At 35.9% G+C, this 25,963-nt stretch overlaps 2 protein-coding genes across 5 annotated transcripts in view; one reads left to right on the top strand and one right to left on the bottom strand.

The window, feature by feature from the left end:
- Positions 1 to 25,963, top strand: part of GRM5 (glutamate metabotropic receptor 5) — an 810,828-nt gene that overhangs the window by 108,795 nt on the left and 676,070 nt on the right. The gene's annotated exons all lie outside the window — the stretch shown is intronic.
- TYR (tyrosinase) overlaps positions 1 to 25,963 on the bottom strand; it is a 117,508-nt gene that overhangs the window by 83,627 nt on the left and 7,918 nt on the right. Inside the window, 1 exon segment of the mRNA XM_001136041.3 lies at positions 20,416 to 20,632. Coding sequence (XP_001136041.2) covers positions 20,416 to 20,632 — 217 coding nt within the window.

Below are 25,963 nucleotides of genomic sequence, written 5' to 3'. Positions count from 1 at the left end.
AATTAAGAATGTTGAATATTGACCCCCACTCTCCTATGGCTTATAGGGTTTCTGCTGAGAGATCTGCTGTTAGTCTGATGGGCTTCCCTTTGTGGGTAACCCAACCTTTCTCTCTGGCTGCCTTTAACACTTTTTCCTTCATTTCAACCTTGGTGAATCTGACAATTATGTGTCTTGGGGTTGCTCTTCTCGAGGAGTATCTTTATGGTGTTCTCTGTATTTCCTGAATTTGAATGTTGGCCTGCCTTGCTAGGTTGGGGAAGTTCTCCTGGATAATATACTGAAGAGTGTTTTGTAACTTGGTTCCATTCTCGTCATCACTTTCAGGTACACGAATCAAATGTAGGTTTGGTCTTTTCAAATAGTCCCATATTTATTGGAGGCTTTGTTTCTTTTCATTCTTTTTTCTCTAATCTTGTCTTCTTACTTTATTTCATTAATTTGATCTTCAATCCCTAATATCCTTTCTTCCTCTTGATTGAATCTGCTATTGAAGCTTGCATATGTTTCATGAAGTTCTCGTACTGTGGTTTTCAGCTCCAGCAGGTCATTTAAGCTCTTCTCTACACTGGTTATTCTAGTTAGCCGTTCATCTAACCTTTTTTCAAAGTTTTTAGCTTTCTTGCGATGGGTTTGAACATCCCCTTTTAGCTCGGAGATGTTTGTTATTACCCACCTTCTGAAGCCTACTTCAGTCAACTTGTCAAACTCATTCTCCATCCAGTTTTGTTGCCTTGCTGATGAGGAGCTGTGTTCCTTTGGAGGAGAAGAGGCATTCTGGTTTTTGGAATTTTCAGTCTTTCTACTCTGGTTTCTCCCTATCTTTGTGGTTTTATCTACCTTTGGTCTTTGATGTATGTGACCTAAAAATGGGATTTTGCTTTGGATGTCCTGTTTGTTTGATGTTGATAGTATTCCTTTCTGTTAGTTAGTTTTCCTTGTAACAGACAGGCCCCTGAGCTGCAGGTCTGTTGGAGTTTGCTTGAGGTCTGCTCCAGACCCTGTTTGCCTGGGTATCACCAATGGAGCCTGCAGAACAGCAAATATTGCTGCCCGATCCTTCCTCTGGAAGCTTCGTCCCAGAGGGTCACCTGCCTGTATGAGGCAGCTGTCAGCCTCTACTGGGTAGTGTCTCCCAGTCAGGCTACACGGGGTCAGGGACCCACTTGAGGAGGCCGTCTGTCCATTATCGGAGCTTGAACGCTGTGCTCCAAGAGCCACTGCTCTCTTCAGAGCTGTCAGACAGGGACGTTTAACTCTGCATAAGCTGTCTGATGCCTTTTGTTCAGATATGCCCTGCCCCCAGAGGTGGAATCTAAAGAGGCAGTAGGCCTTGCTGAGCTGCGGTGGGCTCCACCCAGTTCTAGTTTCCCTGCTGCTTTGTTTACACTGTGAGCATAGAATCGCCTACTCAAGCCTCAGCAATGGCGGATGCCCCTCTCCCTTCCAAGCTCCAGCATGCCAGGTCTATCTCAGACTGCTGCACTAGCAGTGAACAAGGCTCTGTGGGCACAGGACCTGCTGAGCCAGGCATGGGAGGGAATCTCCTGGTCTGCTGGTTGCAAAGAGCACGGGAAAAACATAGTATTTGCGCAAGAGTGTGCTGTTCCTCCAGGTACAGTCACTCACAGCTTCCTTGGGCTAGGAAAGGGAAATCCCCCAACCCCTTGTGCTTCCCAGGTGAGGTGACGCCCCATCCTGCTTTGGCTCACCTTCTGTGGGCTGCACCCACTGTCTGACCAGTCCCAATGAGATGAATCAGATACCTCAGTTGGAAATGCAGAAATCACCCATCTTCTGCATTGATCTCCCTGGGAGCTGTAGACCAGAGCTCTTCCTGTTCAGTCATCTTGGAAGCTCTCCCAAAGCAAGGATTTAAACTCAACTGAAAGTTGAGCAAAAGGTCTTACCTTTGTTCTTACTTTACAATAACATAAATAGTGGCCATAAAAATTGATTGATATGGAAAATTTTTTTTATAAAGTAAGCAACAAAAATAAAAAGCAATTGCTAATGCTGGTGGATAAATAAAAACAAAGTAAATACGTCTAAGAAGAATGATTACAAAGATCATTAGATATGTTTTAGAAGTACTTACAAAATTAGGGATTTGGGTATATGTTAGTGATTAAAATTATGATGCATATTTTAAGGAGATTCTCTGTAAATGATCCATAGATTCAGATGAATTGCATACTCACTGAGCAATTATTTTATTCTCTGGCACAATAATTATTCATCTCAAATTGGCAGAAAACAAAGTGATAATAGCTGTTTGTATAATGTAAAATTTAGAATAAAATATATATTGGAAGTCCTCCCTAAGTCTTTTCTCACATATATTGATAACTGTTGATATTATCTTGGATGATGTTACACATTGTTTCTCTTGATGTTTATGCATCAAGAAAGGTCAATAAATAAAAGTAAGTATTGCTCCTTGCTTGACTGAAATAGGGTTCCTAATACGTCTTTTATCTCATCTATCTATTTAAATGTAAATTTCAAATATTTGCCTTAACTTTGTCTTTTTAAAAACTTTTTTTCTTTTCCTGAGACGGAGTCTCGCTCTGTTGCCCAGGCTGGAGTGCCGTGGTGCGATCTCCACTCACTGCAGGCTCTGCCTCCTGGATTCACACCATTCTCCTGCCTCAACCTCCCGAGTAGCTAGTACTACAGGTGCCCGCCACCACATCTGGCTAATTTTTTTTGTATTTTTAGTAGAGACGGGGTTTCACTGTGTTAGCCAGGATGGTCTTGATCTCCTGACCTCGTGATCCTCCCGCCTTGGCCTCCCAAAGTGCTGGGATTACAGGCGTGAGCCACCGCCCCTGGCCTTAAAAACTTTTTATTTTGAGTTAATTATAGAATTATATGCAGCTGTAAGAAATAATAGAAATCTGATGTGCTCCGTATTCAATTTCCCTCAATGGTAACCTTGAAAAAATATTATGTAATATAGTAGAATATCACAGCTAGGATATTGGCATTGAAAGGGTCAAGATACAGAATATTTACATATTGAAGCAGTTTTGTATTTTTGGAATAAATTTCATTTGTTTCAATGCATAAAATTCTTTTTATATGCAGCTGAATTATATTCGTCAATATTTTAAGAATTTTTACATATATGTACATGAGGGATATTGATCTGTCTCATTTTCTTGGCATCCTTTTATCTGGTTTCAATATTAAGGTAATACTAGATTTATAAAATGACTCAAAAATGTTCCCTTCTACGTTCTGGAACAGATTGTATAGAATTTATGTTAATTTGTTAAATTCCTGGTTGATTCTCAAGGAAAACATTCTATGCCTTAGGATTTCTATTTTCGTAGTTTTAAAATTACCAATTCAATTTCCTTTACATTTATAGGGCTATTCAAGTTGTCTGTTTCTTATTGGGTGAGTGGTATAGTTTGCGCTTTTTTAGGAATTAGTTCATTTCATCTAAGTTGTCAAATGTTATGTACATAGAGTGCTCATAGTACGCTTTTATTACCCTTTTGATGTCTGCAAGATCTGTAGTGATATCCCTTGTTTGATTCTTGATATTGGTAATTTGTGTCTTTTCTCTTTTTCCCTTTTCAATCTTGCTAATTCGTCAATTTTATTAATATTTCCCAAAAACCAGCTGCTTCTTATATTCATATCCTGTATTGATTCCTGTTTTTAATTTCACTGCTTTCTGCTCCTATCTTTATTATTTCCTTCATTCTCTGTGCTTTGGTTTTATTTTGCTCTTCTATTTCTAGGTTCTGGAGTTTGAGTTTGTATTACTGACTTGAGACTTTACCTCTTTCCACTTGTGTGCATTTAGTACTATACTTCCCCCTCTCAGCGCAATTTTATAGTATGTCTGACAAATTTTGGTAAGTTTGGTTTTTAATTTTATTTATTTAAATGTATTTTATTTTCCTTAAGTCTTTCTCTTTACTCCTTGGGTTATTTAGAAGTGCTTTGTTTAGTTTCTAAGTGTTTGAAGATCTTTCCCTCATGTTATTGATTTCTAGTTTGATTCCATTGGGATAGGAGAACACAATCTGTATAATTCCAATCTTTTTAAATTTGTTGATATTTGTTTTATGGCTCAAGGGGCAGTCATATGTTTAGCATATGTTTTATCAGCACTTCAAATAAATGAGTATTTTTTGTTGTTGTTATTGAATGGAATGTTCTATCAATGTTGATTAGATTCTTCTGGCTGATGGTGTTGTTAAGTTCTTTATCACTGCAGATGTTTTGCCTAGTCCTGTTGGTTAAACAGCAGTATTGAATTCTCCAACTGTAATTGTGAATTTGTCTATTTCTTCCTTTTAGCTCTACCAGCTTTTGCTTCAGAAATTTTAAGCTTGTTTGGTGCATACACATTTAGGATTGTGATGTCTTCTTACTGGATTGACTCATTAATCTTGATAAAATGTGCCTCTCTTACTCCAATAATTGTTTTTGCTCTGAAGTCTATTTTATTAGATATTAATATGGCCACTTTAACTTTGTTTTGATTAATGTTTTATGATTTTTTCCATCCTTTAACTTTCACAAATATTGTTATATCTAAAGTGAATTTCCTCTAGGCTCAATATAGGTCATTTTTTAATAAAATCTAGTCTCCCAATCTCTTAATTGGTATTTTTAGACTATTCACATTTAATATAAGTATTATATAATGTTATGGCTTAAACCTATTTTTTTCCTGTTTGTTACTTTTCTGAATTTTTTGGTTCATTTTTCCTGTCTTCATTTGAGTTGCTTGAAAATGTTTACAAATTCCATTTTTATTTATCAAGTTTTTTGAATGTATTTCTTTGTATCACTTTACTGGTGATTTATCTAAGTATTACATTATTTTTACATAATTTATCTCTGCTGGCATCATCCTTCAACTAGTTCAAATTAAGTGTAAAACCTTATTTGTCTTAAATATTTATCTTATGTTCATTTAGATGAACGACATAAAATTTTATTTTTGTTTCAACCATTAAACCACAATTTAGAAAACTCAACAGAAGTCTATTGAATTCCCTATATTTTTGCTTAAGAAAGTTTATTTTATCATTTCCCTTCTTCTTAAGAAACTTCTATTAACCATTTTTTTTTCAGGGCAGGTCTGCTTGGTGGTGACAAAATCTTTTCATTTTACTTCATCTGAGGAGACCTTGAGTTCTCCTTCATTCCTGAATATTTTCCCTGGGCATAGAACACTGGGTTAACAGTTCATTTTTTTCAGCATTTGCAAAATGCAGTGCCACCTTCTGGCCTCCATAGTGTCAAAGGAAAGATCTGTCATTCGTTTTTTTCCACAATAGATAAGATATAATTAATTTCTCACTACTTTCAATATTTGTTTTAGTTTTTAGAAGTTTAATAGTGATATATTTTGATGTGGATTGCTATGGGATTTATTAAATTGGGTTTAACTCAGATTCTTTAATTTGTAGTTTCTTTTGCTAAATTTGGGAAGTTTTCAGTCATTATTTCATTGAGTTCTTAGAACTGATTTTTCTCCTCTCGTTCTAGGACACTAATAACACAAAAGTTCAATCATTTTCATGTAGTTATTCAACTCTTTGAGCCTTTTTAATTTTTTTCCAGTGTGTTTTCTGTTTTTCAGATTTGGTAATTTCTATTTTTCTATCTTCCAGTTCACTTATTCTTTCTTCTTTCCTCTCCATTCTGCTGTTGAACCTAGTATTGAGACTTTTACTTTGGTAACTGTATTTTTTAGTTCTAATTTTGTTTTGTTCTTTGTGATATCTTCCATTTTCTTGCGAAGTCATTCTATTTTTTTCATTTGTTTCAACTATGTTTATAATTATTCACTGAGGAATTCAAAAATGACTGTTTTAAATCTATTAACTTGGTACAAACGTAATTGCGGTTTTCACCATTCTGTTCAATGGCAAAAACCACAATTACTTTTGCTTCAACCTATTATTTGAGATAATTTTAACATATCTGTTACTTCAGCGTTACCGTCTGCTGTCTTTTTTTTTTTTTTAATTCAAGGATGTAACTTTTCTTAGTATGATAAGGGATTATTTTCTGTTTTCAACCTGGACATTTTGGGTATTTTATGAGACTACAGATCTTATTAAATCTTCTGTTTTATAAAAGCTTATAATCTCAGCTGGGCGCAGTGGCTCACACCTGTAATCCCAGCACTTTGGGAGGCCAAAGTGGGTGGATCACTTGAAGCTAGGAGTTGGGAGCTAGCCAGACCAACATAGTGAAATCCTGTCTCTACTAAAAATATAAAAAAAATTAGCCAGGCTTGTTGGTGGGCACCTGCAATCTGAGCTACTCGGGAAACTGAGGCAGGGGAATCCCAGCTACTCTGGGAGGTGGAGGTTGCAGTGGGCTGAGATCACGCTACTGCACACCAGCCTGGGCAACACAGCAAAGACTCCATCTCAAAAAAAAAAAAAAATGTATAATCTCCTGGCTTTCTCTGACTCAGCTCCAGTAGAAGGGAAACACTGCATTATTACTTGTAAGTAGCAATAGAAGTCCAAGTTCCCCACTGACCTGGCTCCCCACCACGCCTCTACTGATGTCTTCCTTGCTAGGAGAGGTAAGAATACCCCTCATTACTGCTCCTCAACTACTTTCCCCTAATGCCATGGATTGGGTGGCCTAATTACCACTAGACAGTGCTAGAAGACCTAACTCTCCAGTAGGCCTCCTCTGACAACAATCCAGAAGGGAAGAAAAGATTCCTCTTTTTACTGCCTGGTGGGGATAGAATTGCAGGTGCTCCACATTGCCTCCATGTAAAGTAGGAAGAGTGGTTAATTCCTCCCTGGTTGGAATGCAAACTGAGCCTTCTCTTACATCACCCTGGAAGGGAATTGAGGAGGCACCTTGTTATAACCTAGTAAGGGTAGAAGTCTAGTCTCCCCAGTCAACGTTTGCTGACTTGGGTGGGGATTGTGCCTCAGTTTTTCTGTTTTTGAATTTGAATGAAATAGAGTAGTTACTGTTTAAAACTTTTCTGCACCTTTCTTTGTCATTTGACTAGAGAGAGAAGGCTTTTGTTGGTGTTTTTTTCTTTCTGTTTTGTTTTGTTTTACTTTTGTTTGTACCTCTGGGTGTTTCTAGGTTACAAGCTTCTTCAGCTCCAAATCTTGAATATATGAGGAAAATAAAACCCAGGGGACTCACCATCATACCGTGAGATCCCAATATTCCTAGCTGACCTGCTTTCTTCTCTTCACTATTTACATTCTTTCTGTTTCTTTTATATACCATGTCCAGAGATTGTGGTTGTATTTAGAGGGACTAATAGAGAAAAGTGTACCTACTTTACCTTCCCAGAAGTAGAAGTCTGTGTTGTATACTTTTGTTTATTGACAATCATGTTTCTGTTTTCCCACTAAAATTTCATTGTTTCACACAAGAATTTCTTTTAGATACCCACTCTGAGCAGAGTGGTTAGTGTTGGGTCATATACCAGAGGCAGGGTTGGGAGTTTATCAGAGTCCTCAGCTTTACTTTAGCAGGCTGAAGAAGGCTTTGTGGTGAAGTGGAATTTGTATCAACCTTGGAGTCAGATGAATTTGGAATAGTAGACTTAACTGTGGTTGTTATCAACCATGTGACTATCAGGTTCCCTATCCGTAAAATCAAGGGAAAACCTGTCTCATGGTGTAATTGCAAATTTCAAGTGATTTATTTGAAAATGTACAAGGTATCAGGTGCTCAACAAGTACTAATTTTGTTTTCTCTGTTGCTCACTTGTAAAGTGGAAATGCAAGTATCTATTACTTTACTTTAATATAGCCGAGGTTTTGGATATCAAAGAAGTCTATTTATGTTATATGAATCAAAGGCTAATGATCAGACTTGCAAATTGAAAATAGGCCACTCCTTTTACACTAGAGATTTTACTAAACAGAAAAGTCTTTTCATAGAAACAGCATCATTTTTTTCTGTCCTTGAGGTAAGAGGAGCTTGCAATGAAGAGAAGCATAAGCCATGAAATAGCGAGTTTTTATAACCATATTTCTACAGTTGATTATAAAATCTGCTCCCCCTCCATTAATTATTACATCTTAAGAAATGTGAATATAGTAACCAGCTATACAGCAGAGCTGCCCTGTATGCCTGATCATAAAAATCACCTGAGGCATTTACTAAAATTAAAGTTTCCTAGGATCCAGCTATAGAGTGTGTGTGTGCATGTGTGTGTGTGTGTGTGTGTGTGTGTGTGTATTATGAAAATACATTCTAGTTTTGGCCATGAAACATTATCAACATCAACACGTTAGGACTGCCAAATTGGTGTATATGTAAAACTCTAAAACCAAGTGAACACTAATCACATCTGGAATCAATATATGTGCCAGATAATTTGTAATAGCCAATTGGATCAAGTTTGGGAAACACAATGACCTACTATTTACTATAAAAAAAAAAAACTGCTTCATTTTCATAGCTCAGCAGTGTGTGCTTTTACTGTGCGATTTTCATGCTGTCCCTCAACTTTCCAAATACTAGAAGGTTGTGTGTGGACCTCATTCTGTTGAGGGCCCTCAGGATGCACCCAATCCACTGTAGACAACCTCAACAGCCACCAGAGAGAGAAGCAAGGTGACTAATGTACCATTGCAGGAAAACACCTTTTACCCTGCCCCCACAAAAATAAGTGTGTGGGTGTGTGCTTTTTGTATTGATAATAAGGTTTAATATATAAATACAAATAATTATGTGATATATATATATCTCCACACACACATATATATATATAACATTATTATATAAGTCACTGTGGCTCACTGGAGGTCATAAACACCCCCACTTCCACTGCCAGACCTACTGAACCAAAATCTCTAGAGGAAAGGCCTGATAATGTATGTTGTTAGCCACCATCTCTTTGGATTTCGCAAATGTGCCTTTAGATATCAACATTTTTGACATTTCATCCTGAAAATGCAGAATTGTATTTGAAATTAATAAGGTCTTCCCAGATGCCCTTATTTTTAAAAAAGAAATTATTCTACAATCCCAAGATTTTATTGCTTAACAAAATGTGGCCAACAGACCCCTTGAAGTCCCTGAAACTCTTTCAGAGGATTTGCAATGTCAAAACTATTTTCCTAATGATACTATGATGTGATTTTGCCTTTTTCTGTGTTCACATTTGCACTGATGGTGCAAAAGCAATGGCGGGCAAATCTTCTGGTGTCTTAGCACAAATCAAGGTAGTGGCAACCAAGTGTACTGTAATTATTATATTCTTCACCAGCCACAGACTTGCAGTAAAAATGAATAAATGCTAGTTTCACTTAATGTCCTTAATGAAGCAAAACAATTTTTTTAAACTATCTTTTTTTTACATGCCTTTTTAATTTTCTGTTTCACAGAATGGAACCTACATATGCACTATTTATGCTGCATTCTGAAATATGTTCATCTAGGGAAAAACATTTGTGCCATTATTTGTGTTGAGAGCTGAAATAATCATGTTTCCCACAGGAAATCATTTTCACTTGAATGTAGAATTCAGAGATAAACTGGCTATTTAGACAGGCATTTGGCAGACTTCTTCTTATGTGAACAAAGCAAGTCTGTCACTTAAACAGAAAAAAAAAGCTAATGGTATTTTTTTTCTTTTTTGCCAATGCTACAATTTGAGTTTTCAAGCAAAAATTTAAATTAAGAAAAATTGATAACATCATTATGAGCTTGACAATGTCTTCATACTTAAAGATATTTCTGATGAGATTGGTGGTGATATTAATAATGTGATTTTGAATATTGTATAATGAGATATTTTAACATTTGGAAGATCACTTAACTGAGTATTTTACAAATGACCAATGCATGCTATTATAAAATCACTAATGGGTAAAATACTCATTCATGATGCTAGACAGATCAAAGGACTTTAATGTAGCAACGACAAAAAGTTCATTGATATGATTTCAGATTTGACAGCGTAATTAAACTCTGAGGAAATTACCATTTGTGAAGTTTTAGTATCAAAAAGAAAGGATCTACAATTATCTGAAAATGTTTTTAAAAATACTTCTCTCTATTCTGATTACATAGTTGTGTGAGGCTAGATTTTCATCAAGTTCTTCAACCAAACAATAAATTATAATATATTGAATGTAGAAGTAGTCAGATGTAGTGTGTTTTTAAAAAATATAAAGTAGTCTCATTCCACTTAGTATTTTTGAAATCATTAAAATTATATTATTTATACTATCACATAACAAATTAATTTTTAAAATAAATTAATACAAATATGCAAGATCTTTTTATTTCAGTTTTACAAATGAGAAGTCATAAATATAACCCACATAAATAAAAGCTGGCAGAAATTTTTCATATATTGTAAGAGTTATAAATGGATTCTGAAACCAAAATACTACAAATCATTAGTGTAGAAGATTACAAAGCAGTCCTATGTATGCATCAGACATTGTTAATTTGTCTTTGATACCTTGAAGTTAGGCCAGGTGTGGTGGCTCAAGCCTGTAATCCCAGCATTTTGGGAGGCTAACGTGGTGGATCTCTTGAGGTCAGGAGTTTGAGACCAGCCTAGCCAATATGGAGAAATCCCATCTCTACTAAAAATACAAAAAAATTAGCGAGGCATGGTGGCACACACCTATAGTCCCAGATACTCGGGAGACTGTGGCTTGAGAATCCTTTGAACCCGGGAGGCAGAGGTTTCAGTGAGCCAAGATTGCACCGTTGCATTCCAGCCTGGGCTACAGATCAAAACTCCTGAAGTCTTTTAACTCATATTTCTTTAATAAATGCATAAAATAGAGTTATAAATTTTATTTGCAATATGTATTGCTAATGTGTAGTGATATTTTTCCCAAGACTTATCCCAAGGAAGTGAAATGTCTATATGTCTTAATGCCTGACTCTATACTTAGAAAAGGTGTATTATTATTTTGCTCCATAAAGATCTTCTAGGACCCTCAATTGAATTCTTGGAAAATGACATTATCCCTTTTAAATAGCCATTTTCCACAGCACTGAGTTCAAATCATGAAAAATTAAACAAAAGCTCTTTAGCTTGGATAAATACACATCATGAAGACTGATAGCCTATGCTAAATTATAAGAGAAGTTGAGAAGACTATTGAAGATTACAGAGAAGGTGGCAGGAGAAAAAGGGAAACATTTTTTGTGTATGTAATAGGAGCTAGATGTACATAAATTCTCATAATAACCTGAGCATGTAATTATTGAAGAAATTTTATAAATGAGGAAGTAGATGCCCAGAATTTTAGAACTCATACTGAAATCCAGTTCTATATGTCTTCAATATCAGTGTTTTTAGTGACCCTAAAGGACTCTGCACTAATCTGGGAAGTTTCTCTCTTTCTCTCTTTCCAGTGAATCTTCCTAAGATAGTACTTGACGTAAGATAATACCTGCACCTTTTAATTCAGAGTGAAGATGACACAAGGCTTACATAAATTCACTTTACTTTGTCAATATTCATATTTGGCAAGAACAATAAATTGCATATGCCAGTACAACTAGAGGAGTAGAAGAAGGAATAGGTAGAAGAGTCATTTTAAAATGCATAAATGTATGGGGACGAATGTTTTTTATTTTTGTTTACAGAGAGAGCCCCAGCAATATCATTATTGCACTTACTGCTTAAAAGTTACTGAGTATCAAGCAATAATACCTTCAAACTTTAAACTATTTTAAGTCCTCTCTGAAAGAAATTACAAAACAGTGACTTTCAACCACTCAGATGTCTCAACAATGTTACTGGTTATAAATTAAATACCCCCTAATCCTCAATAGTCATTATTTCTAGTAGGCTATTACTGCATGCTAACTAGAGAATTTCTATAATAACCAGATGTGATAAATGTATTCTTGTCCTCCCAACCTTCTGCTTTGGGAAATAAGACATTGATTAAGAATTTGACAGGGATTTTCATATGTAGTAATTACACTTGACTTGTGTGTGTGTGTTATATGTGTGTGCACATGTGTGTGGGTGTAGATGGCTGTGTGAAACTATTACATAAATATTAACTCTTCCCTGACAGCAGCTTCTGCCTTCAATAATTTAAAATATACGTAAATATCTACAAAGCTCTTATTCACAATAGAACATTTCCTATTTTCAGAATTTTAAAAACAGTAATGTTATTTTCTGATTAAATAACTACATTTAAAGCAAATACACTTGGAAAACAGTATAATTGTCACTTGTTGAATTCCCTACATGTTATAGGAAGGATTCTATTTGCTCTGAGAACTTGAAGAAAGAGAAAAAATTTGGTATCTCATTGTGGTTTTGATTTGCATTTCTCTGATGGCCAGTGATGATACCATCTCACACCAGTTAGAATGGCAATCATTAAAAAGTCAGGAAAGAACAGGTGCTAGAGAGGATGTGGAGAAATAGGAACAGTTTTACACTGTTGGTGGGACTGTAAACTACTTCAACCATTGTGGAAGACAGTATGGCGATTCCTCAGGGATCTAGAACTAGAAATACCATTTGACCCAGCCATCCCATTACTGGGTATATACCCAAAGGATTATAAATCATGCTGCTATAAAGACGCACACATATGTTTATTGCGGCACTATTGACAATAGCAAAGACTTGAAACCAACCCAAATGTACAACAATGATAGACTGGATTAAGAAAATGTGGCACATATACACCATGGAATACCATGCAGCCATAAAAAAGGATGAGTTCATGTCCTTTGTAGGGACATGGAAAAAGCTGGAAACCATCATTCTCAGCAAACTATCACAAGGACAAAAAACCAAACACCGCATGTTCTCACTCACAAGTGGGAACTGAACAATGAGAACACTTGGACACAGGGTGGGGAACATTACACACCGGGGCCTGTTGTGGGGTGGGAGCAGTGGGGAGGGATAACATTAGGAGATATACCTAATGTAAATGATGAGTTAATGGGTGCAGCACACCAACATGGCACATGTATACATATGTAACAAACCTGCACGTTGTGCACATGTACCCTAGAACTTAAAGTATAATAAAATTATATATATATATATATATATATATATATATATAAAAAACAGAGAAAAAAGTTACCTTTTGAGTAAAATGAGTGGAATGAGCTTATAATGTAAGGACAGAGACTGTCTCCTAAATTTATTGGAATAATTACTTTGCTGAGAATGGTGCTTTAGTTTAATCAATGAAATGTCCTAGGACTGTTGTGAGGACTAAATAAGATAACATGTGAGAAGTATTAATGTCTGGCACATAGGAATTCTTATTGTTGTTATCAGGATTATTGCCTGATCAGAATACCAATGTGGTTATCAAGGTGGTAAATCTGGGGGATTAATTAAAACAGGCCCAGAAAGGTTTTCCTGGTCTGGCAATCATCTTTCAAAACCTTCTGCCTCTCTCAGAGTCAGGGTACACCAAACTACTGAGTTTCTGATTCCCTCAGAATTAGTGAGGAAGATACTAGGGAGATAGTTTAGCCTTCCAATTACCAGACTGTGTCACTCCATGTTAACTATCTCCTTGGCTATCTAGTTTATACAATTAGTGTCAAATAAATTTATTTTTTGAATCTGTGTGACCTTTTTTTGTTGTTATTGTTGTTGCATGAACTAAGAAAGTCCATTTCTCAGGCAGGAAGACTGAAAACTAGATTACCTATGGAGGCTTCATGGTAGTTTTCCAGCTGGCTTTTCTCTGCAAATACACACACCATTCTTGTTTAAATGTCATTAAAAATTTGAAAACTTCCATTGTTTCTCGTTAAAGCCCACAGCTCATTTACCACTCTGTAGATTGCTCCTTAAAAAATCTTTGCATGTGAAGTGGTGAAATGCTTCCTAGTGAAGTGTTTGACAGTGACATTGAAACAAAAAGGGCTGAAGGGCTGCAGAAAAAAAGGTAAGGTTGTAGAGAAGCATAATATCAGGTTTATAAGTGCTGTTATATGAAGAGAAAGTACATTTTTAAAATGACGTATAGCTTACTAGGACAAAAACAAGGACCAATTGTTAGAAATCAATCACAGATGTGTCAGAATCATCCTGAACTTGTTGCTTTCCTTGCTGCCTTACAGTCAGTCACTGAGAGCTTCTGATTCTGTACACTAACCAACTCATCTTCATCCTCATTCTCACTACTTTAGATCAAGCTCTCATCCATCACTCCCCCCAATAGCTCACTGATTATCTTTCTGCATTCTACTAATGCCACTAGCATCATATCTTTTGAAGTATAGGTAGGATAATATCAATTCCCTGTTTAATAACCTATCACAACTACCCTTCTTAATGGCATGTTTTCAAGGCAAATTTTTCAGACATACTTTTGAAGATAAGAATGTTATGGTTTTTAAACATTGGGTTTTTATGGTGATGACAGCTAACGTTTAGTGTATTACGAATGAATTTATAACTCTTTAAAAGTGAAGATTTGAAAGAATCTTAGAATAAACTTCAGTTTCTTAATTCTATAGGGATTTGTGAACATATTCCTAGAGGCCTATAACGTGTTTTTTTCCTTCAAGAAGATTGAGAGACACTGGTATACACGGATTTTTCTAAACTCCTTACATCTCTTGTTATTTCCCACTACAAACTCAATATTCTAGCGACGTAGAACTTCTCATTTTTTGGTAACTCGTCTCACACTTTCACACCTCTGTGTCATTGCATATGTTGTTCCCTCTGCTGGAAATGCCTCTCCTCCTCTTCTCTGCTCAGTGAGCAGTTACTGATATTTCAAGATCCAATTCTGTTTTCACCTCCTTGGGAAATATTTCTGGTGTATCTGGGTTCCTACCTCATTTTATATCAATTACCATTTTGTGTATTTATGTGGAGTTTCTTCACTTGATGGTGAGCTTTTCAGTGAGATAAACTGTGTAAGTCATCTTTGTATTTTTTTGTACTTCCATAGTATACCATAATACCAGGTTCATGGATGGCTCTATTTAAGTCGAATGGAATTAGATTTTGGTTTAGCCTAAAGAACTTCATGTTTTCCCTTGTGGGGTAGGTTTTCCCTTGATGGGTCACATGGTGGTGTTATCCCAATGGGCATCTTAGCATAGTGTCGGATGTCGGACTGAATATACTGAGAAGTCTCCTCCAATAGTAAGTTTCCATAGTCATAAACTGCATTTGTTAGAAGGGGGTGGTTTGAAACAATATATGATCAACCAAGATTGACTTGGTCCTACCTATGATTAATTTGATTTTACACTATTCTTGGTATATGTAAGTTTTTACAATGAAGGTAGTTTTCTTATATTTATTGATTTATCAGTCTGTCAGCCAATACTTAATGAGCACCTACTATAGGCAGCCACTGTGCTCAGAGTTGGAAACACACCATTAAACACCAAGAAGTTGTTCCTTGTTCCTGTCTCCTTCTTCCCTTTTGGGTAACAGAAGATACCTTTGTTCCTGCTGTCACCTCATTTTTGAAACTTGCCCTGAAATCCTATCTGTCTCCAGAAACATTATTTATTTTTGGGTCTATCTTCATGAATTTTCTTTTCCATCCTCCCCTTTCCCTTATTTTTCCACTAAATGTAGGCCATTATAATATATTTTCTCAGAACTCACTGTAAACTTACTTTGTTAAACTAATTGCCAGAGAAGTTAATGATTTCTAAGTTGTCAGTAACTAACCACAGCTTAACACAATACTGTTGTGCCCTTTGTTGAAAAAATGTTCTAACTACCTTACATGTATTACATCATTTAATTCTTTGAATCTTATACATTATTATTGTTATCCACATTTTAGAGATGGTAAAACTAAGACCCAGAGAAGTTAAATAACATACCCAAGGTCACACATCTAGAAAGTGGTTGAGCTAGGATGTAATCCTAGTCAGTTTGATTACTTTTAACCAATTCATTGAACTTTCAGTCCCCATGTCCCATTCTCCAACAGTGCTATTAAAAAAAATAAATAAAAGAAAAAGCAAACAAAAAAATCTCTTGTAAACTCTGAAATACAGGACATAATGGATAGAAAGTTTCATGAGAGAAAATTTCTGTTTTAATGTGACAACTGACACTGCACAGGGTCCCCTATTTAACCTAATCAGAAAACTGCTTATAATACAGACTTATTTTTCTTTGCTTTATCTAGAAACATGAGGTTTTTATTTTTATTTATTTATTTATTTATTTACGGAAAGAGTCTCACTCAGGCTGGAGTGCAGTGGCATGATCTAGGCTCACTGCAACCTCTGCCTCCTGGGTTCAAGCGATTCTCCTGCCTCAGCCTCCCAAGTAGCTGGGATTACAGACATGTGCCACCATGCCTGGCTAATTTTTGTATTTTTAGTAGAGACGGGGTTTCTTTATGTTGGCCAGGCTGGTCTTGAGCTCCTGACCTCAGGTGATCCACCCGCCTTGGCCTTCCAAATTGCTGGGATTACAGGCGTGAGCCACCGCACCCGGCCATGAGGTCTCTCTTACACAATTCACAAATTACACATCTTCACTATTTCAGCAATGAAATCTAAGAGGAAAGCTGAGTTTACTTGAATAACTTCAGTAGACAAAAATACAACAGTTCCTTTGTCCTAGCAATGACTATGAATATTTTGTTCCATGGGAAGTGCATTATACACTTCTCGTGAGACCAAGAAAGAAAAGGAAGCAATAACTTTGAGGTATAATCAAAAGTAACAATTCCATTTCATATGCATTTATTGAGAGAGCAGAGTATAATTTTGACATTTGCTCTCCTCTCAAGTCCTACTGTCCTCACTGCTATATTCACTTGTGTATTCCTTATAGACCAAGACACCCCACATCCCTGTTCTATTCATGATGTGAGATAAAATGTGTCTCTCTGGTGAGGAAAACTTGCTTCCGAATCTTGATCTTGAATTTCCTTCCCAATGAAAGAAAACATTACTCCTTGGAGTCATGGCTAATTTCAGGCCTGGAGCATTGTAGGTACACGATGCTCTAGAATAATTTGCTTACCAGAGAGAGTGTGTGTTTTAAAAAATGTGTATATGAAATGGAGACATAAGAACCAGCTTGAAGGTGTACCATGGGCAAATTCTGGAACCATTGGAACACAAAGATAATTAAGCACATCAATGAGTTATACACTATCAAACAATGGAAAGCCTTTACTCCATACCATTAATATAGATAGGTGATAGATAGATAGACAGACAGACAGACAGACAGACAGATAGAAAAAATGGATGATTTTTGCTAATAGTAGAATCCTGAATATTGGCTAATAAATTTAAAAGCAGTGCTAAAGTTGAAAAATCATAAATTTGTAACCATTGACAATGCCAACTGTAGAAGAAATTGTGATAAGACGTGAGGTATTTGCATAGTCTTAAAATGTTTCCGTGTAGACAGTTTATTAAACAGGGGGAAGAAATAATTATACAGTGGGAAAATTGGACCACATCTGGAGTAGGTGATTAACATCACCAACGTGAGACAGATGGTCATGATGTGCCTCCAGATGTGACACCATCTCAGAAAGATGCATAATCACCTATGTGGAATTTTGGCTAAAAGTGCATTACCTGGATCTAGTCATGAAGAAATATTAGATACACTCAAAATGAAGAATGTTCTATTAAAAAAATGAGGAGGAAGAGGAGGAACTATATCGTCCAGAGCTGTCAAGCACATAAAGACACATATGTACAAGGTTATGGAAATATTTCAGACTAAAGAACCATGAAAACTAAATGCTATTTGATCCTAGACTAGATTATATTTTGGAGAGGAAAAATACTGAAAAGGATATTATTATATCTATTTTTAAAAACTGATATACAGTAGATTTGATAAAAGCATTATATCAATATAGAGTTTACTGAAGTTGAAAACTGTTCTGTGGCTATATGAGTCTATTCCTATTCTTAGGAAATACACACTAAAATATTCAGGGGTAAAGAGTTACAGCCTATGCAATTTACCCTTAAAATGGCTCAGACTGGGAGAGAGAGAGAGAAATAGGATACAATGTAAGTAAGTTTGGGTAAAATATATATTCATGTTTTTTGTATTGCTTTTATTTTCACAACATCTCTGTAAGCTTAAAATTATTGCTGAATACAAATTTAAGAAAAAATAATTTTAAAATGTGTACCTGGTAAAGAAAAGTTCTTCTTAGCAGCTGAGCTTAATGGTTTCTCACATTTTCTCTCATGACATGGACTTCATATAACAGGCATGGATAAGGTAAGTGGTGGTTTAGATGCAATTTGAAGGATTCTAGCTATTATTTACATACTCGGTTATCAGATACTTACTGAACGACTGTGTGCCAGACAATATGCTATGTTGCATCTGTTTGCTTCTCACACACTTTGCCTACTAAAGTGTGTAAGAATGAGAATAAATTATGGGAAAAAATAATTTACAAACATAAATTATTTGTAGTAGCAAATTATTTGCAGTAAATCTGCTGTTCCCTCCTCACCTGTGTGTATTAGACTCTCACTTGAAAACCACTGGCTGAGTTGACACATCTTGAGCCAGTTTTTTTCTTTGACTTGAGACCCTAGACGAGTGATGTTCCCCTGCCTTATTTCTGCAACTAACCCGTGCTTCTTAATAATAAAATATATGCTTTGTCACTTATGGCTGAAAAAAACAGCAAAATGCTCCAGTTTCCTTAAAGATGTAGCTTTGCAATGTCGTTAATATCAGCATTCTGAGTACTGTTGTTAATCCTTGAAGAGTCCAGTGGGTTACCCAATCCTCCCAGATGGTGACTTTGAAATTGTGTACCTTAGATTTGTTATATAGGCTCTGAGATTACCTGTCATTATGTCTTGCCTTCTTATGTCAAAAGACCAAACTGGTATTGTCCACTTTAAAGAAACTTTCAACCCACTGTTGATTATCAGAGTGCAATGGAAAGAACTTGGACTTTGGTACTTGATAAAGCTGGGGGCAGATTATCTCCGCCACTTTTCAGTGGGAATCAATAACCAAAAGATGAATATCTCTGATAATGTTTCCTCCCTTAAAAGTGGGAATAATAAATACAATCTTCCTCAGGGGATAGTTACTAGAATTGAATGAGTTAATGCCATACAAAGTGTTTGACACGGTGTTTTGGATACGGTGATTACTTTAAAAAGTTAATCATGAATATTACTATAGAAGAATAAACCTAATTTCTATTTTCATAGCTGGAAAACAGAATTCATCTTTAGGATGAGACTTTCCTTGCTTCAATTGATTCTGGATGTAAGACCCTGAGATTATGGTTTTGAATAAAACAGGGAAATGAATGAAACAGTAAAACCACTCTGCACAGTACAATAATAAAAGTTGGGGTGTAAAACAATGACAAAAAGGAAAAAAAAGAACAAGTCAAGGAGAAAGGATCACAAAAGAGAGGAAAGTTTTTCTACATGTTAAGGTGTCACAGGCCTTTTAGGAGCTGCGATGTCTAGTGTTAAATTTTGAGTTGTCTGCCTTGCCACAAGTCAGTGCCTATGTCTTCCCCAAACTCCTGTTAAATTTGTGACTTGAATGAGGTTTTTTTTGTTTGTTTTTGTTTTGTTGTGTTTGTTTGTGATTTTGTTTTCCTAATGCAAATTTATGTGAGTGAAATGGGTTTCATGACTGGGTCAGCTATAAGCAGAAAAGAATGAATCGATGTTTGAATGCAAAATGCAAGCAAGATGAAAACATTTGTAGGAGAAATATTTAGGAGTTAGAGAAGATCATGAGATGTAATCTCTGATGAAGAACAGAAAACTTAAGGGATAATGAGAGGGAGGCTTTACCTATGTGCTGTGCCTTATTACAGTTAAATGAATGAACTTACCTCAAAGAACCCACTGCCTAGAATATTTTAAACAGGAGAAAACTAAAACACTAAAACGTAGGAAAATACTATCAGTCCACAGACTTATATCTGAAATTCCACAATACAAAATGTTCTGGAAATGAAATTAATTTTTCTCTTTTAATGGAAAAAACTGACTTACTCACCATTAGGTTGCCTATTGCCTGTATTTATTACCATGATGAATATATTCATATATTTCACTAAAGCTGCCACTGCTGCTTATTCTGCTTCTACTGCTGCTGCTTCTTTCCTCAGTCTCTCACTTTGTTACCGAGGCTGGAATGCAGTGACACAATCATAGCTCACTGCAGCCTGAAACTTCTGAGTTCAAGTGATCCACCTGTCACAGTCTCCCAAGTAAACTGGGATTACAGGCATGAGCCACCATGCCTGACTCCTGAAGCTAACATGTTGAATTATAATGTGCTGGCCAGTGTCAGCTAGGGTCATTGTCGATATGAGTATATACAACACATATTCTTGGTCAACTCAGAAAATTCTGAATTCTCAAACACCTCCTAGGACTTTGGATAAGAGACTGTAAATATGAATTCAGAAAAAAAATTAAAAGTGAAAAGAAAGAGATTACCTTCCAGTGTATTTCTAAAGCTGAAATTGGCAGCTTTATCCATGGAACCAGATTCATATTGGGTCAAACTCAGGCAAAATTCTACATCAGCTGAAGAGGGGAGCCTTGGGGTTCTGGATTTGTCATGGTTTCCAGGATTACGCCGTAAAGGTCCCTCGGGCGTTCCATTGCATAAAGACTGATGGCTGTTGTACTCCTCCAATCGGCTACAGACAATCTGTACAAAACACCCTCATGTTAAACAAATCGTCACCACCACTGAGTCAGTAGGAGATGGCAGAAATGTTGGAATTCCTAATTATCGTTGTTAGACTTCTCCTGAGGAGATTACTACAATCATGTGTCTTTAATGACAGGGATATGTTCTGAGAAATCCATCATTAGGTGATTTTGTCATTGCGTGAACATCATAGTCAGTGTACTTGCACAAACCTAGAATGGTATAGCCTACTAAACATCTTTGCTGTTTGGTAAAACCTACTGCTCCTAGGCTACAAATCTGTCCAGCACATTACTGTACTGGATACTATAGGCAATTGTAAGATAATGGCAAGTATCTATACATCTAAACCTATCTAAACATGTAAAAGATACAGTAAAAATACAGTATAAATTTTTTTTTTAAATGGCATACTTGTATATACAGGACACTTACCATAAATGGACCTTGCAGGACTAGAAGTTGCATTGGGTAAGTCAGTGAGGGAATAAGGAGTGAATATAAAGGCCTAAGATACTACTCTACACTACAGTAGATTTTATAAACACTATATATATATATAGGCTACATTAAATTTATAAAAATATTTTTCTTTTTTAATGATAAATTCACCTTAGCTTCCTGTAACTTTTTTACTTAATTTTTTAAAACTTTTTGAGTCTTTTGATAATAGCACTTAGCTTAAAACACATATTGTACAACTGTAGGAAATATTTATTATATCCTTAGCCTATAAGCTTTATGCTATTTAATTTTTTACTTATTATAAACATAATTGAAATTTCATTAAAAACTGAGACACAAGCATACACACTAGCATAGGCCTACACAGAGTCAAGGTTGTCAATATCATTGTCTTCCACCTCCACATCTTGTCCCACTGGAAAATCTTCAGGGGCAATAGTACACATGGAGCTATCATCTCTATAACAATCTCTATAAAACATCCAGGCGTTTTCTGGAACACCTCCTGGAGAGCCTGCCTGAGGCTGTTTTACAGTTAACTTACTTTTTTATAAGTGGAGGAAGTGCATTCGAAAATAATGATAAAATATAGATAGTAAATACATAAACCAGTAACATAGTTGTTTATTATCATTATCAAGTATTATGTAATGTACATAATGGTATGTACTAGACTTTTATACAAGTGGGATTTCAGTAGGTTTACACCAGCATCACCACGAAGACATGAGTAATGCATTGTGTATAATATTATGACTGCTATGATGTCACTGGGTGACAGGAATTTTTCAGCTCCATTATAGTAGTGTGGGACCTGTGTCATATATGTGGTCCATCCTTGACAGAAATGCCATTGTGTGGCATATGACTGTATTTTAGAATTAGCTTTTTGAAGGTTACAGAATGAACCATAAAAGTTAAAACCTGGAACAGGATTCTAGTGTTGCATCTACCACTTAATAAAATGATTTAACTGTCTAGGCCTCATCTATCAAATGAAGATAATAACAACTACCTCACATAGTTATAGAAAATAAAATATTTATTAAACACCTATTATATATTAAGCACTGTGCCAAGTGCTGAGGCTGGGGTTGGTAACAATAGAGATAGGCATCTTTCTGTATATAAAGCCCATAGCACATGGCATGACCAACAGAAAACACTCAATAAACAGTAGCTTTAAAAACATGAATCTATATTATATTCAGAATGTCAAGGACTAGAAATAGTTTCATTTTGTGCTTTTTGTTCATAAAATATCCTATTATTGTCCCTTTTTTTGATGTGCAGTACAATACTCGTGGTTGATTATGTTTTTTAAGAAAAGAAATTTCTCTGATCCTTTAGCTAGAACCAAGGTGATTTTCATTGTAGAAATACCATCTTAAAAATAAGAATTTCTCACCTTTCTATAAGCAAAACTTTTTAAGAAAACATGGCACATGCATTGTTTCATTTACATCACAAAACAATACATTTTGCTTCACAAAAAAGGAAAATGAGACTCAGAGAGGGTAAGTGGCATTTCTCAGGTTATATGGCAAATAAATGGCAGTGTTGTGATGGCAACCCAAGTTTTCCAACTTCATCTTTAGTGTATTTTGTGCTTTTATAACTAGTCTAGCAGAACTCAACATTAAAAAATTTTTTAAAGTAGGTTCTAGGTTAAAATAAAATAGAGAGTTCTAGTCCTGTATCTCAGTTGTGGCTGACAACAGGATGTTGTTCTTTGTTGGTTTCCCTAAACCTTGATCAAATTTTTCTAAATAAACTGTCTTAATATAACTTGGTTTGGGTATCTATTTCCTACTGAGATCCTGACTGATGCAAACATTATTTCCTACTGATCTTTCCCTTTCCCTCTCTTCTATAACTTCACTGGCCTCTTTGCACTTCCCAAAACTCACCAATCACTCTTATGCAACATGTTCTTGTACTGGTTATTTTTTCTGGGTGGACTCTTTTCCCTTGATACCTGCTTGGGTTATTCATATCTTCATTATCTTAATGAAATCTACACTAAACATCTATTTAACATCATATTCAGCCTTACCCACTTTAGCAGTGTTGTAGAGCTGGTTAGCAGTAGCTAGCAAAAGTTCAAAGTGTGTAACCCTTCTCAATATTAGAATGTTCAGCAGTATCCCATCATTAGATGGAAATCTACCATTGTCAGTATTTACACCACAACAATTGGCAAATCAGAATCATCTCTCCCTACTTTCCCACTCCTCCATTGAGAACAAGTTATTAAACATTTACTGTACACCACTAACTTCTGCTTTATCTGTGCACTTAACACCTTCTAACAAACTATATAATCAAAAGAACTCTCATAGAATAATTGATTTATTGTTGCTGCATTTCAAACCAAAGTTTTAAAATGTCTATGTGTCAGGCATTATACCAGAACACAAGAATACATATTGAACAAGATAAACATAGTTTTTATTTTTATAGAGTTTACAGTCTAATAAGTATGGTCATGAAGATTTAATGTCTATACCATATTGCCTTATTCATTGACTTAAACATTATTTTTAATAAGTATTAGCATTTTAAGTATTGAGTACTTTATGTAACTTACCTTCTAGTGGAGTAGGTCTAGGAAGTGTGAGTGAGTGAGACAGTAAAACAATATATATAACTTATTATATTTTTTAACTCCTTTAACTTTTTTAAATAAAATATTATATATAATTTATTATATATATTGTTTTACTGTCTCACCACACACACTTACTAGACCTACTCCACTCGAAGATAAGTTACATAAAATGCTCAATACTTAAAGTGCTAATATCTTTGTAAATGAATTTTTAAATCAATGAATAAGGCAATATGGTGTATATATTTAATCTTTATAAACATACCTGTTAGATGATAAACTCTATCAAAATATAAACTGTATCCTGTTCACTATGTATTATTGTGTAATGGTATGGTGCCTGACACAAAGACATTTGAAAACTTTGGTTTGAAATTCAATAACAGTAAATCAATTATTCTATGAGAGGAGTTCTTTTGATATTTCCATCTCATCAATGAGAAAACAGGCTTATAGAGGTTAAGTGACTTCATCAAACATATATAGTTTATAAAACGGGGGGAGTTAATATTTGAATATAGACTGCATGATTTAAAGCTTAAATCTTAACAAGTATCTTAAATGAAAATTCCATTTCCTGGCTACCCATTCCCACATAAAGGCACTCTAGTCATCTTCCCCTGTCATCTCTTGACCAATGAATTTGTTATGAACCTTCAAAGACTCCATATTATAAAATCCAATTATCCCTGCAAGTCCCCATGTTAAGATAGCATTGGGCACAGTTGACCACTTTCATTTTCACAAAACGCATTCCTCTATCTACTGATTTCTATAATCACGTCCCCTTGGATTTTTGCCTTTCTCTCTTGCTGTTACTACTTGGTGTGTCCTATGAGCTCTTCCTCGTCTGTCTTACCTGTAAATATTGTAGTGCTCTAGGCAGGACTGGCTATGCAATTTGCAGCACCAGATAAATGTTGAGGCCTTGGCTGGGGGTAGGGAAATCAATATTCACTTTCTCAATCTACAGGGAATAGGTATCCCACAGTCTCAGTCTATAGTGAATAGATGACTCCCTAGGGATTGAAACCTCCATGCTAAGACTTGTTTGAGTAGGTGGGTAGATTAGTTCAGGTTGCCATAAGAAAATACTGTAGTGGCTTAAGCAGCAGACATTTATTTTCTCAAAGTTCATGAGTTTGGAAGTCCAAGATCAAGGTATCTGCTGAGGCCTCTCTTATGTCTTGCAGAGGAAACCTTTTCTCTGTCTTCACATTGCCGTTTCTCTATGCATACACAAAGAAAGAGATGGCTCTGTCTTTTTTGTCTTCTTATGAGGACATCAGTACTGTTGGATTAGGACCCCACTGTTAATGACCTCACTTAACCTTAATTACTTCCTTAAAGCCCTACCTCCAAATAGTCACACTGGAAATTAGGGATTCAACACACACGTTTTTGGGAGACACAATTCAGTCCATAATACTGGGTGAGAGGTCTATATGTAATCACCTGTGCACCATGCTAAGGTGCAGCCAGCCTCAGTAGAGAAGGCCTCTGTTTTACTCTGAACCAACGAATCATGGGATCAACACCCTACCTCACACCTCTTTTTGCTTGCACCAAGGACCCCACCAGGGATGGAGAGTGACAGTGAAATGTTGACCTCTTTCCTCCCACCAGTGGCCTTGGGCAGAGGGTGAGGAGGTGGAAACTAGATAGGGCTGGTGGATGGGTAGTGGTAGCCAAGACCCATCCCAGGAAAACAAAGAACAAAAGGTCTGCAGGATGCATATGAACCAAGCATATGCTCCATTGTCCCTATAACTTCACTTATAAAGCACAAACCCAAAGATAAGATTAATAAGAATTTCAACACCAAGACCACAGATCATTAAACCTCAAATGTAGGGTCTGCTTCTGAGCATGGAGCATTGTGCGATGGCACTGCTTTTATATTGTCAATTCTACCTCCAAAAAACATCTGGAGTCAGGCAATCATTCTCCATGTGCTCACATCCTGTGTGATGCTGCTGCTAAAGTCAGATGGCCTACTTCCTCTGGACACTGCTTGTGCTTCTCCATTCTATGACTCTGATTGTGGCTAAGCATGCCCACTCTTTGCCATGCATCTAATATCCTACCCATTCTTTAAGGCCAAAGCAAATAATTAGTAAAAACAGGCATTGTTGACTCTGACTTTAAAAGTAACTCAAAAGGGGCTGACTCTGAATGTAAAAACATTTCAGGAATCCTTCACCAAATTATTTTTCTTGTAGTTTCATTTATATGTAGGCAGAAGAATAAAC

The sequence above is a fragment of the Pan troglodytes genome, chromosome 9 (genome assembly GCF_028858775.2).
Source record: "Pan troglodytes isolate AG18354 chromosome 9, NHGRI_mPanTro3-v2.0_pri, whole genome shotgun sequence".
Taxonomy (NCBI): domain Eukaryota; kingdom Metazoa; phylum Chordata; class Mammalia; order Primates; family Hominidae; genus Pan; species Pan troglodytes.
The sequence above is the reverse complement of the archived record's forward strand: the minus strand, read 5'-3'. Positions and strand labels throughout refer to the sequence as shown.